The sequence below is a fragment of the Dreissena polymorpha genome, chromosome 9, assembly GCF_020536995.1.
Source record: "Dreissena polymorpha isolate Duluth1 chromosome 9, UMN_Dpol_1.0, whole genome shotgun sequence".
NCBI lineage: Eukaryota > Metazoa > Mollusca > Bivalvia > Myida > Dreissenidae > Dreissena > Dreissena polymorpha.
In genome coordinates, this window is record NC_068363.1 from 87,883,005 (window position 1) to 87,898,446 (window position 15,442).

The window sequence follows — 15,442 nt, forward strand, 5'->3', positions numbered from 1 at the left end:
ACAATTTATTTGCCGTAGGTATAAAGGGGCAAGAAAAGTCAATAGCTGCGTTAGCCCGCTTCGCCGAAAATTCCTGTGCTTAGTTATAACTCTAAATAAGAAACATATTTAAATTCTTACTCATTGATTGTATAAGCAACGTTAAAATACGCAAACTATGCATTCAGTTATTTCTCAATTATGAATTCTGAGAAAGCATTGCTAAACACGGACCAACAGTGAAAATCACATCCTATTTTGATTTCGTTGTTATAGAAACCTGCCACGAGCCAACGTGTTCGGCGTCGTATTGGTTACGATCGTGTACGTCCTGGCCAACATATCGTACCTGGTTGTGCTCACACCCGCCGGCCTTCTGGCATCCGACGCCGTCGCCGTCGTAAGTATTCCTACAGGAGAGTTGTCGCCATTTGAACGAAAAACGTGTTTAAACACTGAAGTGTGATCGCGTCAGGATAAACATCGGTTGTTTGGTATCAGTAAGAATATTCCAGAATTGTGGCTGTTGTAATGCTGGGTAGGTTGATGTTGGTGAGTTTGATGAGGGTGATGATGATCACAAATATGGTGATGATGATGATGCTGTTGCTGCTGCTGCTGCTGCTGATGATGATGATGATGATGTTGTTGATGATGATGATGATGATGATGATGATGATGATTGATGATGATGATGAGGAGGAGGAGGAGGAGGAGGAGGACTACGACGATGACGCCGCCGCCGCTGCCGACGACGATGATGATGATGCTCCAACAATGTTAAACAGAATATCGTCATATGTTCTGTCTCTGCCAGGACTGGGGCAAGGCGATGCTGGGTAAGGCCTACGTCATCATGCCGATCGCGGTGATATTCTCCACGTTCGGGGCGGCCAACGGACTCTGTTATTCCTCGGGCAGGTGAGATCAGTTAGGCGTGCAATATGAGCCTCGTTCTGGCAAAACAGGACTTAATGCACGGGTGTGAAGTTTTGTTCCAGATAAGCCTGTGCAGTGCGTACAGGCTAATCGAGGACGACGCTTTCCGCTTTTGTGGATTTTTCTTGTTTTATGAAAATTTCTTTTAAACGAAAGTCCAGAGGGGCGAAAGGTGTCGTCCCTGATAAGCCTATGCGGAATATGCAGGCTAAACTGTGACGAAACTTTCCGCACATGCATTCAGCCCAGTTTTCGTTGTAGCTATGATAATTATGAGGAAACCTGAAACCTTTAAAACCTGAAAATTATAAAGCGTTGCAACGCGAAACGATTGCATAATTTGGAGAGTTCCGTTGTTGCCGTTATATTTTGGGATACTACGAGATTTGCTTATATAAAGTATAAATCACATCACTTATTTTATAAGCACGGATGGCTTGTGGTCTGAGCGATAGATCTATACTCCAGGGTCAGTGGTTCGAGCCCAGTTGAGGGTTACTTTTTTCTTTCTTTAATTTTATTCTAGCATTTTACTGGAGCTTTTTAGATCCAATGTTTACATTTGTCAATATAAAGCATTTAATGACAAATTTTAACAATGTCAAAATATGTAAAAATACCCCTTTAAATAAAAATCCAAGTATTTCATTGTTGTCCCTCCGACATCGTACACGGCATTTAAAATAGCTCTTTTATACTTTTCATTCTTTTTTAATACTGATTGTATTTTGTAGTTCTTAAACTCATTTAGTTCAATTTATAATTAAATGTATTAAAAAACGTATTCAGGCACAAAATGATACACCATTTTGACGCTTCTTTATTTTCAACCCAGGGTTCATTTGTAGATTTTCTAGATTTCAACATCTTTAAAATTCCCGTGAATACAATGCATTTGACTTGACATTTATTGTAATGGGCGTTAAAATGTATATTATGTTATTTTCACTGAAATTCATTTCAGTTCAATTATTCTTATTTTTGAAATCCCCTACCATGAATGGATCACATAATCGGCTGTTCTTGCATGTCAGTATCTGATTACAAACGTTGCCTTCAGCCTTTTCATTTACTTTGCTTCCCATGTTGATGTAATCACATGTCAGTACCAGGTATCTTTTACAAAATGTGTCTTGTTCTGAAAAAAACTGGGCTTAATTCATGTGCGTAAAGTGTCGTCCCAGATTAGCCTGTGCAGTCAGCACATGCTAATCAGGGACGACACTTTCCGCCTAAACTTGATTTTTGGTAAGGAGGGACTTCCTTGAAACTAAAAATACCATTAAAACGGAAAGTGTCGTCCCTCATTAGCCTGTGCGGACTGCACAGGCTAATCTGGGACGACACTTTACGCAAATGAATTAAGCCAAGTTTTCTCAGAACAAGACACAAAATGATCAAAATAAAGTCACAAAAACTCTTTATTATTTAAACAAGCCCAGTCGATTTGTGTCTTCCTTTTACGAGTAACTTCTTAAGATATTAATGCACTTAATGCTTTGGCAAGTTAGCTAACTGAAGCAGAATGTGTGAATGGTTGTTGTTGCTGTTGTTTAACATCCCTTTTGTACGTTGTTAAAAGTGTGCCTTGAGAAAACTATATAAACAACATGCAATGCGTAATATGTATTAAACTTACTCTAAAAATTGTCCAATTATTTAACGATTGAGTTCAAAAGTGATTCAATTTAGGTCAGCCTTGGCGTCCCAATAACAGTTTCACTAGTTCGGATAACAAATATGTACACATATGAGCCGCGTTCTGAGAAAACTGGGCTTAATGCATGTGCGTAAAGTGTCATCCCAGATTAGCCTGTGCAGTTCGCACAGGCTAATCAGGGTCGACATTTTCCGCCTTAACTTGATTTTCAGTTAGGAGGGACTTCCTTGAAACTAAAGATACCATAAAAGCGGAGTTATTTTGTGTGGACGTGGTCAGCCTAGTATCTAAAGAACAATTTATTGATTGATTAATTGATTGATTGATTGATTGATTATATAGAAATAAAATGATTGATTGATCCATTCATTTACGTATCATTCAATCAGGTAATCGTGCAAGAATACATTTGAAATACAAATGTATCAAAACGAAACACGTTCATGAATCTTCAGTTAATCCTTAAATAATGTTAGGTTTTGTAGCATGGGTAAAAATTACAAGCATTTCAAATTTGTTTTATATCACACAGACTCACGCTTTCGTGTACGTCAGGTAGGTAAACAAATCGGAGAAAACGCCAAATATTCATAATAATTCTCTAAGATCATATGACCTGCGCCATGCAAAAATGTAGCCCCACACCAGCGTGCGCATTCGCACAGATTGTCCAATTCTACCATGAGACCACGAGACATTGCGAGACTTGATAGCGGACAGGGAAGCGACCTTTGACTGTTAGACCCTCTTGGTTTAACCCATTTATGCCTAGTGGACTCTCCCATCCTTCTAAATTGGATCAATTTATTTCCAAAATTAGGGATGTCTAGTATATTTTTTTCTATATTTATAATATTTCTTACAGAAATTCCTTTTGAGCAAACAGCTTAGACCCTGATGAGACGCCGCATCATGCGGCATCTCATCTGAGTATACGCTGTTTGCCAAGGCCTTTTTTCTAGAAGCTAGGCATAAATGGATCAATAATCTCTTATGTTTAGTAGAGGTATATAATTTGCGATGACTTCGGATTGTTTTCTTTGCAGACTCGTATATGCCGCTGCACGTGATGGTAATCTACCGGAAGTGCTGTCATACGTTCACGTGAAGCGCTGTACGCCACTTCCGTCAATAGTCCTCACTGTAAGCGTTCGATCAAGTTTATGTTATAACGTGTATAATTGTGGCTTGTTCTGAGAAAACTGGGCATAATGCATTTGCGTAAAGTGTCATCCCAGATTAGCCTGTGCAGTCCGCACAGGCTTATCAGGGACGACACTTTCTTCGTAAACTTGATTTTCGGTTAGGAGGGACTTCATTGAAACTAAAAAAAAACATACAAGCGTAAAGTGTCGTCCCTGATTAGCCTGTGCGGACTGCACAGGCTAATCTGGGACGACACTTTACGCTCAAACAGTATGCCCAGTTTTCTCAGAACGCGACTCAATTCATCTGAATGTGATATTCATGAAACGCCTCATGAAATGCCCGCTTCTGTATTGGTATGTTATTTTTGTTTCAAAAGTCGTGATATTTCGTCTTAGAATATTATTTTTTGGGTTGTTTGTGTGTATGATTCTCGTAAGAATGAATTTCTCACTCAAATATGTAATTCTCGTATAAATGAACATTTAAATTTGGGATTCTGTTTCGATGAGATATTTTCGTTTCAGTGCGAAATTCTCGTTTAAGTGCGATTTCCTTATTTTAGTGTGAAATTCTAATTTACATGAAAGATTATTTAGATTTTTTTTTTGCTCAGCGTGAATGAGGTTAATTGCAGTGTGTTTGTGTTTTAATATGTGTGTTCCTCGTTTAAGACTTTTTAGTTCTATAATATGATTCGGACTGCAAATTGTTTTATTCTAGTTTTAAATTGTGTGTTTTATCACGGTTTTTCCCACTGACTTTCGTTTCTTTATTGTTTTGTAATCGCGTTAAGTGTCTTTAGAATCTTGTTCTTTTGCATACAATTTTCGTGAATGTGTGATTCTCGTTTTAGTGTGAAAGTCTCGTTTCAGTGTGTAAATTTCGTTTTAGTATAATACTCTCGTGCCAGTGTAAAACTCTCGTTTCAGTCTGGTATTCTCGTTTCAGTATTGGATTCTCGTTTCAGTGCGAGAGTTCCACGTTGCGTCCTGCGATATTTATGTTTCATTCGGATATTCTCCATTAAGATTCTTAATCCCCATTTCAATCTTTGACGATCTCGTTTTCAGTGTGTAATAGCCATTCTGATGATCATCCCGGCCAACATCGGTCAGCTTGTGGATTTCTTCAGTTTCTCGGCCTGGCTCTTCTACGGCACATGCGTTTTCTGTGTGGTCATCCTCCGTATACGCAAACCTAACGCCGAGCGCCCTATCAGGGTATGTTGATTAAACAAATAGGCATAAGACTCAATGCACATTCACTCACCTTCGCTTATTACACTATTTATTTATGTTTCGCTTGATTTGTTTTCCTATACTGAGTGCAATTTGTTTTTGTTCTATCCGCCATTATTTTGTAAAGTCTACCCTTGACTGAATTAATCTGCATATTCGCGGACATCATTTGTTAACCAGGTTTTCCGAAGGAAAAAACTGGTTATTAGATTGGCGAATGCGGGCGGGCTGGCTGGCGGGCTGGCTGGCTGGCTGGCGGGCTGGCGGAATAAGCTTGTCCGGGCCATAACTATGTCGTTCATTGTCAGATTTTAAAATCATTTGGCACATTTGTTCACCATCATTGGACGGTGTGTCGCGCGAAATAATTACGTCGATATCTCCAAGGTCAAGGTCACACTTTGAGTTCAAAGGTCAAAAATGGCCATAAATGAGCTTGTCCGAGCCATAACTATGTCGTTCATCGTCAGATTTGAAAATCATTTGGCACATTTGTTCACCATCATTGGACGGTGTGTCGCGCGAAATAATTACGTCGATATCTCCAAGGTCAAGGTCACACTTTGAGTTCAAAGGTCAAAAATGGCCATAAATGAGCTTGTCCTGGCCATAACTATGTCATTCATTGTGAGATTTTAAAATCATTTGGCACATTTGTTCACCATCATGGGACGGTGTGTCCCACGAAAGAATCACGTCAATATCTCCAATGTCAAGGTCGCCACGACTAAAAATAGATTTAAAAAAAAAAAACTTACAAAGGGGGTTAATTTTTTTTGTCATTTCAAAAGTTCAGTTTGAGTTTTCTCCCTTTATCAGATTTTTTTTTCACAATGAAAACCTGGTTTTGTGACAATTTTGTCCCTTGTTAGGTCATATATTATTGCAGTTATCCAAATGAATAAAAGATGATTTACACTAGTTTGCGTATTTCATTGTTACTGTTTTAGTTGGTAGAGCACTGGAGTAAAAAACGCGGGTTCGATTTCCGGCCCGACCACAGGATTTCGATTTGTCATTCTCCTGTTACCTCTGATTAAATAGAGGATATTTGTTGGATTCGATGGAATATCGATTTTATTTCACGAGTGATCATATACAATAATATTTTCACGAGTGGCGCAGCCACGAGTGAAAATATGTATTGTTTATGATCACGAGTGAATTAAAATCGATATTCCATCGATTCCAACAAATTTTCTTTTTATTTTATGCTTTTTGCACCGTTTATATACATTGTAAAAGAGTTTAACTGGATAATGTCGCTGGATTTATGACGTCATTTCGTCGAAAAAATGACGTCATTTCACAGTAAAACAGTGAAAAATATCGTTATTTTTCACTGTTATTTTTCACTGTTTCAAACAGTGAAATACCAGTTTTATTTCACTGATATTTCTTTATAAACCACCGGAAAGCATAAAATAAAAAGGAGTATTAACATTATTCAGCTAAATATATATGCATATACTTGTAAGTACGTGTACACTGACTTTCTCAGGAAAATTGTAAGTGAACTGACCACCGCGTTATGACGAAATACTGTTGAAATCGGCGAAAAAATTATAATAAAACAAAAACAAACGATGGTTGCCCTTGCGGGCATTCACACTGATTTCTATAGTGTTATTGCTATATGGTTTCCATTTCAGGTGTTTATACTGATCCCTATAGTGTTCATGTTTTCGTATTTCAGGTGTTTATACGGATCCCTATAGTGTTCACGCTCTATGGTTTCCATTCCAGGCGTTAAAAGCTGACCCTATAATGTTCATGTTTTCGTATTTCAGGTGTTCATACTGATCCCTATAGTGTTCACGCTGTGCTCCATATACCTTGTGGTGGCCCCTATAGCGCAGAACCCCAGTCTCGAGTTCCTCTGGGCCGCCGTGTTCATCGTCGGCGGCCTTGTGTTCTACTTACCTTTTGTCGTCTTCAAGCTGGACAGGGGATGCTTCGGTAAGATTCGAAAATCGCAAAGTTACATATGAGCCTAGCTCCGGGAAAAGCGGTTTTAATGCATGTGCGTAAAATGTCTTCCCCGAGTAGCCTCTGCATTCCACACAGATAAATTTAGAGACTTCACTTTCGGCTTTCGTGGAATTGTTCGTTAAATGGACGTCTCTTCTAACCGAAATTCAAGTCTAGTCGGAATGTTCCATCCCTGATCATACAGTGTGGACTGCACAGGCTTATCTGTTACGACACTTAACGCACATGCATTAAGCCCAGTTTTCTCGGAGGAAGGCTCATATTGAAGAAACCAGAGGCTGATTTCTAGAGTATTCTTAACTCTGTTTTAACAGGGTTAGGTTAAGATCGCATTTTACATGTAATAACATAATGGGCAACATATCATCGTAAAATTATCAAAAGCCAAAAGCTTTAATTAAAAAATATTTTAGAAAAAAAACATGTAAGCAGTTATCAGGAACTCTAAAATAAGACTGTGTGGCTTAAGCCAGATATCTATGACAGACATAAGAGCTTTTGAGACATCGGGACCTGTTGCTTGAGCGATGGGACACGTGGTGAGGAGTATTGCTTTGTTGCTGGAAAAATATTACGTTATCGTTGCTTTGACAATACCACGCATATAATGCGGATACTTTGATAATAGATGGCACTTTGATAACAGAGAACGAGAAAAACCACGCGCGAGATATGAGTTCTTCAGCTTTTTGCATTTATTTTCGGTTATTTGGGTTTTAAGACGAGGAACATTTTGGCCGATTAATTGTAAACCACTTAGTATTGAGAAAAAAGACAATCGCTTGTAAAGGGTTGATTTTAATAAAACTAAAACATACAATTCCATCGAAAATCAGCATGAAGTAGATGATCAGTGCATATTTCAACAAAACAAACGTGCTTCGAAATTACTCAAGAACGTGTTTACTAAACGAATTGAAAGGTTAATATAGTAGTGCAAATATGGAGAGGTTTATACCACTAAACGAATTGAAAGGTTAATATAGTAGTGCAAATATGGAGAGGTTTATACCACTAAACTGGTCTCCGATCATAAACAAGAAGTTTTGCATATCAAAATGTTCGCTAGGTTCTGTAGATTGTGAAAGTATTGATTATTAGGTTAAAAAATGCTGAGGGGCTGAGGAATCCAAGATGGCGTCCAAGATGTCCGCCAAAGAAAGGGCTGTCACTGATATAGCTATTTATATGAAAAAAATCTTTCTTTTTCTTATTCTCCTTTCTTGTTTGTGACATAAATGATGCGTATACTTCCAACCTACTGTTTAATCGTTTTTTTGGTTTGCAAAAAAGTAATAAGTTATATTTTTGAGACATTTTTTTCACTAATTTGTTACTTAAATGAAGGGGTAGGGTCAGTATTTATATTAATATCTGAAATAACAGTCACCGAAATTAAAGTATTTCTTCAAATGATACTCAAGCCATTTGTGATTACAAAAAATATAACTTTTCTATACATGTTTGGTAAGGTTATTATCCTATTTATAGCTTTAATAACGAGTTTGGTTAATGTGAAATTTATCAATGGACCTATGGTAAGTTGCTTATGTTTGATAAAACATTGTCTATATTCTCTTTTGTCAGCATCAACACTTTCCTACACAAACCAACAGCATTTAATTTGCAAATTCATATCAAATTATTAAAAATATCAATATTTTATTATTTTAATAGCTTTATCAGTTATCTAATCCATAGCTGATTTTCACAATTACTCCCCTTTGATAAAAATATGTCATAAGTTTCCGTCTGCAGATTTTAAAGGTCATGTGTTTTTAAAGCCTTTTTCCTTTCTGTGTATCGATAATTTGGATGCAGAGCAACTATTTTGGTATGAATCATTCAATTATGCAAGTGATTTATATTGTAATCATTTACCTTTATTGTATAATGTAGATTAAAGCTCAAAATATTGTATTGATGTAAGTGCAGTCCAATGCCATTTATCATGGACGAACCATCTTTCGAACCTCTTAATTTTTGACATGTCAAAAACAAAATTGGCAATAGTGAAACGTATTTGTAAGAGTTTTATGTGATAAATACATTGTTCCTACATACCTGACAACTTTAATTGTTATGCAAATCCTCTTTTGTTAACAGATTTGCGTAAAGTTTTCAGCACCACCATATCATGTAAAACTGTCATGGCCGCCAAAACAATCGTACCTCCTTTCGAACCCTTCATTGTTTACTATTTAAATTCACAATTCTAAGCAGATTTTGTTCAGTTTTTTATGAAACTAGAAAATAACATTAAAACTTGATTTATAACAATGTTTTTTAGAACAAATATATGTTTTTATTTCAATTTTAGTATTTTTACTCTTCACTTTTATGACATGGGCATTCGAAGACATCATTCCGCCGAACAACTTTCTGTTTGCAACAATAAATCAAGTGTGTCCAATGTCCACAGTTTTGGTGATCACATTGTGCCCATTTTGTAAACACAAGGGAAACACAGTTTTTCAGTTCCTTGGGTTGAAAAAGTTTACACACACAACATTTGTCTTCTTCAGAAACATCATCTTCAGAAGACTGACTATCAGTTTCACAGATGCCAATGTGCGAAGGTCCAGGAAGAGGTTCTGGGAGGGGGACATTACTTTGATTGACATTTGTTGCATTTGTTTTTGTTTGTTTTCTTTTGTTGATAGGAAAGACTGGTGTATCTTTGGAACGTGGTAAAGGCTGTGATAATATTTCTTGATTTATGCAATCACTAGTTATTTCCTGACCAGACACATGATTTCTTAAAGTCTTTTTTAGTGTATGGTGTGCTTTCTTCATTTCAATTATGTTTTCGGCAGTTGTAAAGTAATTGTCAATGCATGGCTGAGTGTCAGAAGCCAATGTGTTTCCTTGAGGAACAACATAAGGAATTGATGGCTTAAAAATGTCAGCACTTACCACAGTTCTATTGAATGGAAATATGCCAGTCTTTTCAAAGGCAGCCCTCAGGTTATTCACGGATAATGCTGTCACATATGCATTGGATGCTAATTCTGCAATATTGTATCTTGTGATTTTTGAAGATGGATGTTCTCTGATAAATTTTTGACATGCATAATTATATATTTTCTGCAGAGGTCCATAGCAGGCTACATCAAGAGGTTGAAGCACGTGAGATGTATGTGCTGGAAGGACAAACAAAATTATGTTGTTTTTCTTTGCCCATTCCAACACAGGGACATTGATGTGAGATTTGTGGCCGTCAAATATGATGATGATTTGCTGATTAGGATCAGATCTTTGAATGTACTTGATGAAGTGGGATTGTAAATATTCCAAAAAAATGCTTGAATTAGACCAGCCTGTCTTTGACATAATTGCATCTGATCCTGAAGAAGCACCTTGCATTAGTGTTTCATTCATTCTCGCACCCTTGAAAACAAAGAAGGGAGGAATCTGTGTCCCAATTGCGTTACCGCCACCAATGACCGTGGTTGTTGCTGTCCGTGAAGAGGTGATTGCGGGAGCTGATGCATTACCACTTACTATGTATGGTGGGGCATGTTCAGTTTGAAACCCTTTTTCATCTATGTTATATATACACTCAGGTTTGTCAATAAGGTTTTTACTTTTCAGCACATTTTCTAAATTTGTGAAATAGCTTTCAACAGCTTGTTCATTGGTAGCTTCTGCCCTACATTTAGCTAACCCCCTAGGTTTTATGACTCTGAGCTCCGGCCACCTGTTGCGCAAGCCCTTAAACCATTTCACGGTCAATGGTTTGTCCCGTGTTCTCTTCTTAAGAAAGACTGCATAGTCACTTGCTTTTGAGACCACTTCTGTTATGGTAAAACCGTACCCCAAATCAGCCATCAGTTTAATATGTGCTACTAACTTTGCCTCCTCTTCCAATGTAAATAGTGGACCAGAACCTGTCATCGTGGTTTCTGGATCCACGCGGCCTTTTACCCTATCGCGAAGGGTGTTATGTGGCACTCCATACTGTCTAGCAGCAGTTTTAATAGGGATCCCAGTTTCTTTTACAAGTTTGTAAGCATTTGTGAGTGCTGATGGAGAGTACCCCTTATGTTTTTTAACTCTTTTCATTGGGAATTTCTGAAAATTGTTGGACAAATATTAAATAAAAAGTTACAAAAACACAATCAGAAACATATGTTTAAGTTGCAACAATTAGTGACATGCAACATTTTACTTCGTTTAAAAATAGCTTTGTCACATGATTTGACCATGGTCACGTGACTTGTTGCCGCAGACGAAAAGTGTTTTTGTCAAGCATAGTTGAGATCGAAAGTTAGACCATGTTTTATAGGTTTTTACATGAAAATCATATTATAGGTAAAAAGCATTAATAAAAACAATGATTTTTACGTATTTTATGTTTAATACACTTATTTTACCTGTTTGTGACGCATTTTCGGAGATTGACAGCTACGCGCGAGTCGTCGTAAACAATACGTAGGTACCCACAAAACGATGACGTTGTGCGCGTGCGCGCATGCGCATAAAATGTAAACAAATGAAAGGTTCGAGAAGAAGCGAGGTGCGAGAAGAGGTACTTTCACGATATGTTTGATGATGCATTAAACATGAGAACAAAAAAGGCACATGAATGTCTTATAACAAACATGTTTTTAAAAGCAAAATTTGTTTTTAGTTTAGAGAAAAAGTTATACATACAAAATAATAACTTTTAATCAAGTCCCACGTCGATTTTATTAGAAACTTGAGTAGTAGTCGGATATGCACTAGTTACCGGATACAATAATATGTCACTAAAACAGTCGTTATTTTTTTAAGGTTCTGTTATATAGGAGCTGTTGATCGTTTTTAATAAAATATTTTCCTTACAGGAAATGACAAGGTGTGCATAAAGATACCATGAAGATACCATACATGTTTAACAACAAATGAAGCAACCAATGTGATGGGAGTTTTACTCACAGAATATATTATAATGGTGAGATATTACAATGACACCCACACATATTAATGTACTGTTTGAATCGCTCTTTGTATAAGAACAATTAGAATATACACATCAGAATCATTTAAAGCCACACACTTTGAAATGAAATACATGTTAATCAATACATATAGATGCAATTTGAAATTTAGCGAAATTGTCATTAAATCTATAGCCTAGTAAGCAAGTAATTTATTATTTTTTACATTTTAAAACCGAAAGTAGGTTTTAAAACCGAACGTAGTCGATTTCGAAAAAACGCGATTATTTTTAAATTTTAAAGCGCAAAAAAGACGGATTTCTGTCTTGAAAAATTAGATATAGTCTAATTGGCATAGACAAAATTAAATCTATAGCCTACTTTGCAAGTAATGTATTATTTTTCAATTTCCGCTTTTAAAACCGAAAGTATGATTTCTAGACGTATACGTCCATTTCGACAAACGCGATTATTTTTAAGTTTTAAGGCGCAAAAGAAGACGTATTTCTACATTGTAACCACCAGATATATTCTAATTGGCATAGATGAAATATGTTTCTTATTTATTATTAAATTTACTATGCCATGTATTTCATTTCAAGGCGTGTGGCTGTAATAAAAAAAAAAAAAAAAAAAAAAACAGGGACAAGCACAACAATTATCTTAACAAAAATATTTCTTGCTTTAAAATATACTGCAATTAGGTTAGTTTTTCATCACTGTTATATATAAAATCATATTAATAATGTTTAATAAACAATTAGATTAATGGTTTGTCTTTATTACTGGTCAAATGAAATGTATTAAATTTGTTTGTATAATTTATAAAATAAATATGTATGGGCAAAATGTACAATTCCAGATAATTGCCATTTCAGAAAACGTATTGGTTGACGTGACGATGGAAAACCAGGCGAATTTCGGTGCGACACCTTTGAAGACCAGATCAGCAAGGGGCAACTTTGACTGGAACACACAATGTTTTATTTGTGGGGAAAACTGTAATCCGAATCGTGATAATTCATCAAGAGGTTATAGCCGAAGCTGGTCTTTAGTTGAAACTGTAGATTCAGTGGACCCGACTAACTCTATCTATAACAAAGTGTTAGAAATTGCATTGCAAACGAATGATACAACTATAATCAATCGGTTGATCACAGTAGCAAATGGAGATCTGGTAGCGGTTAATGCACGGTATCACAGGAAAAAGGGTTGCCTTAAAAATTACTATAAACAAAATGTGTATGCCTATGCTGGTTACACACCACCTAAAGTTGTGTCACATCTGCCAACCGTGAATAAGAACTTATATGTGAGTTTAGCAGAGAAGTTAAAAAACGAATTTGAGCACACAAAAAATGGTAGAAAACAAGGTTTATTTTTGTCCACTTTAAGAGTCAGGTTCTTTTAATTAGCCCATGATGAAGGCTGCACAATCTTACAAGAGTAGTTCTTTTAAGAAACTCCTCAATTCAATCTGGCCTGAGATATCTTTCGTACACCATCATGGTAAATCTGATCTTGTTTGTGCGTGAAGCCATACGAGAAGCTTAGCAAATCGAACAAGAAATTCAAGACGACAATGACTGTTCTTATGAATTCATACCAGAAACAGAAAATGAAGCAGATGACTCAATCGTTCACAAAGCAGTAGGCATACTGCGTCGAAGAATACAAGACAAGAGCTTAAAACTTGATAATGAATACTATTCTCCAGATGAAATGAGCCTATCTGCACAGAAACAATTTGTTGATCCACTACTATATAAAGCAGTTTGTTGGTTTTCTGATAAAAAGTGTTACAAGGAAGCATCTGAAAATGACGACAGGAAATGTTTGGCAATAGCTTGTAACATTTCAACCCTAGTTACTAGTACCTCGAATCCATCACCAATACATCTTGGTCTCGGTGTTCATCTATATAATAAATTCAATAGCCGTCACCTGATAGAAGATATGCATGCTCTCGGCTATTCAATTTCCTATCCCGATCTTCGGTTGTTCCTAACATCAGCTGCACAGCAAGCCATTAAAGAGAGTGACTGCATCTGAGGGCATCGTACCAGAAAACATTCTAACGAAGGCTCAAGGTGGGAAGCTTGTAGTTGCCGTCGCTGATAACTGGGACCACATCGAGAGAACAGTTGATGGGAAAAGGACAACGCATGCATGACATTAATGCCTGTATTATAGTTACAATAGATGGTTGTTTCGTTGTAACAGAACTCAAAACCAACCAGGAAGAAACTGATACCATGATGATCATGCATGCAAAGTACGAAGCAGATATGGGTACTACATCGTTGGTTATTTATTCTCCTGACACAGATGTACTTGTCCTGTTGCTCCACCATTACCAGGACATTGGTGCCCAAATCATTTACATGTCAACTGGAAGAGTCACTGTCCACACTGATTGTAGACGTTTTATACCGATTCACAAGTTGAAAGAGAAAATCACCACAGAGCAGAGCAATATTCTCCTTGCCGTATACTGTATCACTGGGTGTGACACAACTAGCGGTTTTTATGGTAAGGGGAAACGAGAGGTGTTCAAGTTGTTTATTGAGAAAGCAACCCAGTATCAACCAATGTGTGTGACATGGGCGAGGAATTTGTATTGACGGAGCTACAAAGGTCAATATGTACAAACTTTGTAATAAACCTGTATGGAGGCAACAACAAACAGACTCTACACGAGTTAAGATGTACCAAGGCTAAGAGTACTGTACATCCAAGACTCCTTCCACAGACTGAAGACAGTTTCACTCTACATCTACTCAGATGTGTGGTTCAGTTATGGATATGGCGACATGCAACCACCCCACAACACCACTGTCCTGTCTTGTCAGACTTTGGATATGAATGTGACGGAACTGAGGCAGGTCTTAGACCGAAGCTGATGAACCAGCCCGCTGCAGCACCAGAGTTGCTGAATGACCTAGTATGCGAGTGTTTGGTTTGTGATGAAACATGTGTTTGTTCAGCAAATCAGCAACCATGTACTGTAGCCTGTTGTTGCAGTGGTAACACTCAGACAGATTCTATTACATGTACAAATATTTTAACATTGACATCCGAATTTAGCCTCGAAATCGAAAGCTCCGATGATGAACAATAAACATTATCTGTCTTACATATTAGGCTATATACTGAATCAGCATCATATTTATATTTAAAATGTGATTACCAATATGTTCTACACTGTTGTGTGCATTCATGCTTCTGTTTTGATTAAAATAATTTCATGTTTTCACTGTTTCAAATTGTGAGGTTGAGAAATACATTATTTCATATTAATATAATATTCTAAAGTAAGGCATTACGTGATGTTAAAGAAAATAATGTCACACAAATAGGATAGGAAAGCTTGTGTATATAATTGTATTTCCAGTAAAGACTTATCTCGTTTATATTGTGAATATATTGTTGAGAATTTGTTTTTGTTTTTATCAGTATTAAATGTTTTTGTATAAGAATGTGTATATATAACTTTGTTAATGAATGTATAGTTTTACAAACTGCCTATGATGTAGTTTCATGTTATGATGATAAGTTGATGA

The 15,442-nt window shown here is 36.7% G+C and overlaps 2 protein-coding genes and 1 pseudogene across 2 annotated transcripts in view; 2 read left to right on the top strand and 1 right to left on the bottom strand.

Moving 5' to 3' along the window:
- Positions 1-15,442, top strand: part of LOC127846242 (C-Maf-inducing protein-like) — a 286,356-nt pseudogene that overhangs the window by 115,581 nt on the left and 155,333 nt on the right.
- LOC127844308 (b(0,+)-type amino acid transporter 1-like) overlaps positions 1-15,442 on the top strand; it is a 30,650-nt gene that overhangs the window by 12,714 nt on the left and 2,494 nt on the right. The window contains exons 9-13 of the mRNA XM_052374415.1: positions 256-379; positions 797-900; positions 3,625-3,721; positions 4,798-4,947; positions 6,756-6,924. Coding sequence (XP_052230375.1) covers positions 256-379; positions 797-900; positions 3,625-3,721; positions 4,798-4,947; positions 6,756-6,924 — 644 coding nt within the window. The remainder of the gene's footprint in view (positions 1-255; positions 380-796; positions 901-3,624; positions 3,722-4,797; positions 4,948-6,755; positions 6,925-15,442) is intronic.
- On the bottom strand, positions 8,971-11,650 carry LOC127844303 (uncharacterized). Its single transcript, XM_052374407.1, has 2 exons — positions 11,334-11,650; positions 8,971-11,031 (listed from the first exon to the last, which is right to left on the bottom strand). Exons 1-2 carry the CDS (start codon positions 11,346-11,348, stop codon positions 9,283-9,285), a joined length of 1,764 nt encoding a protein of 587 aa, XP_052230367.1. The 5' UTR covers positions 11,349-11,650; the 3' UTR covers positions 8,971-9,282.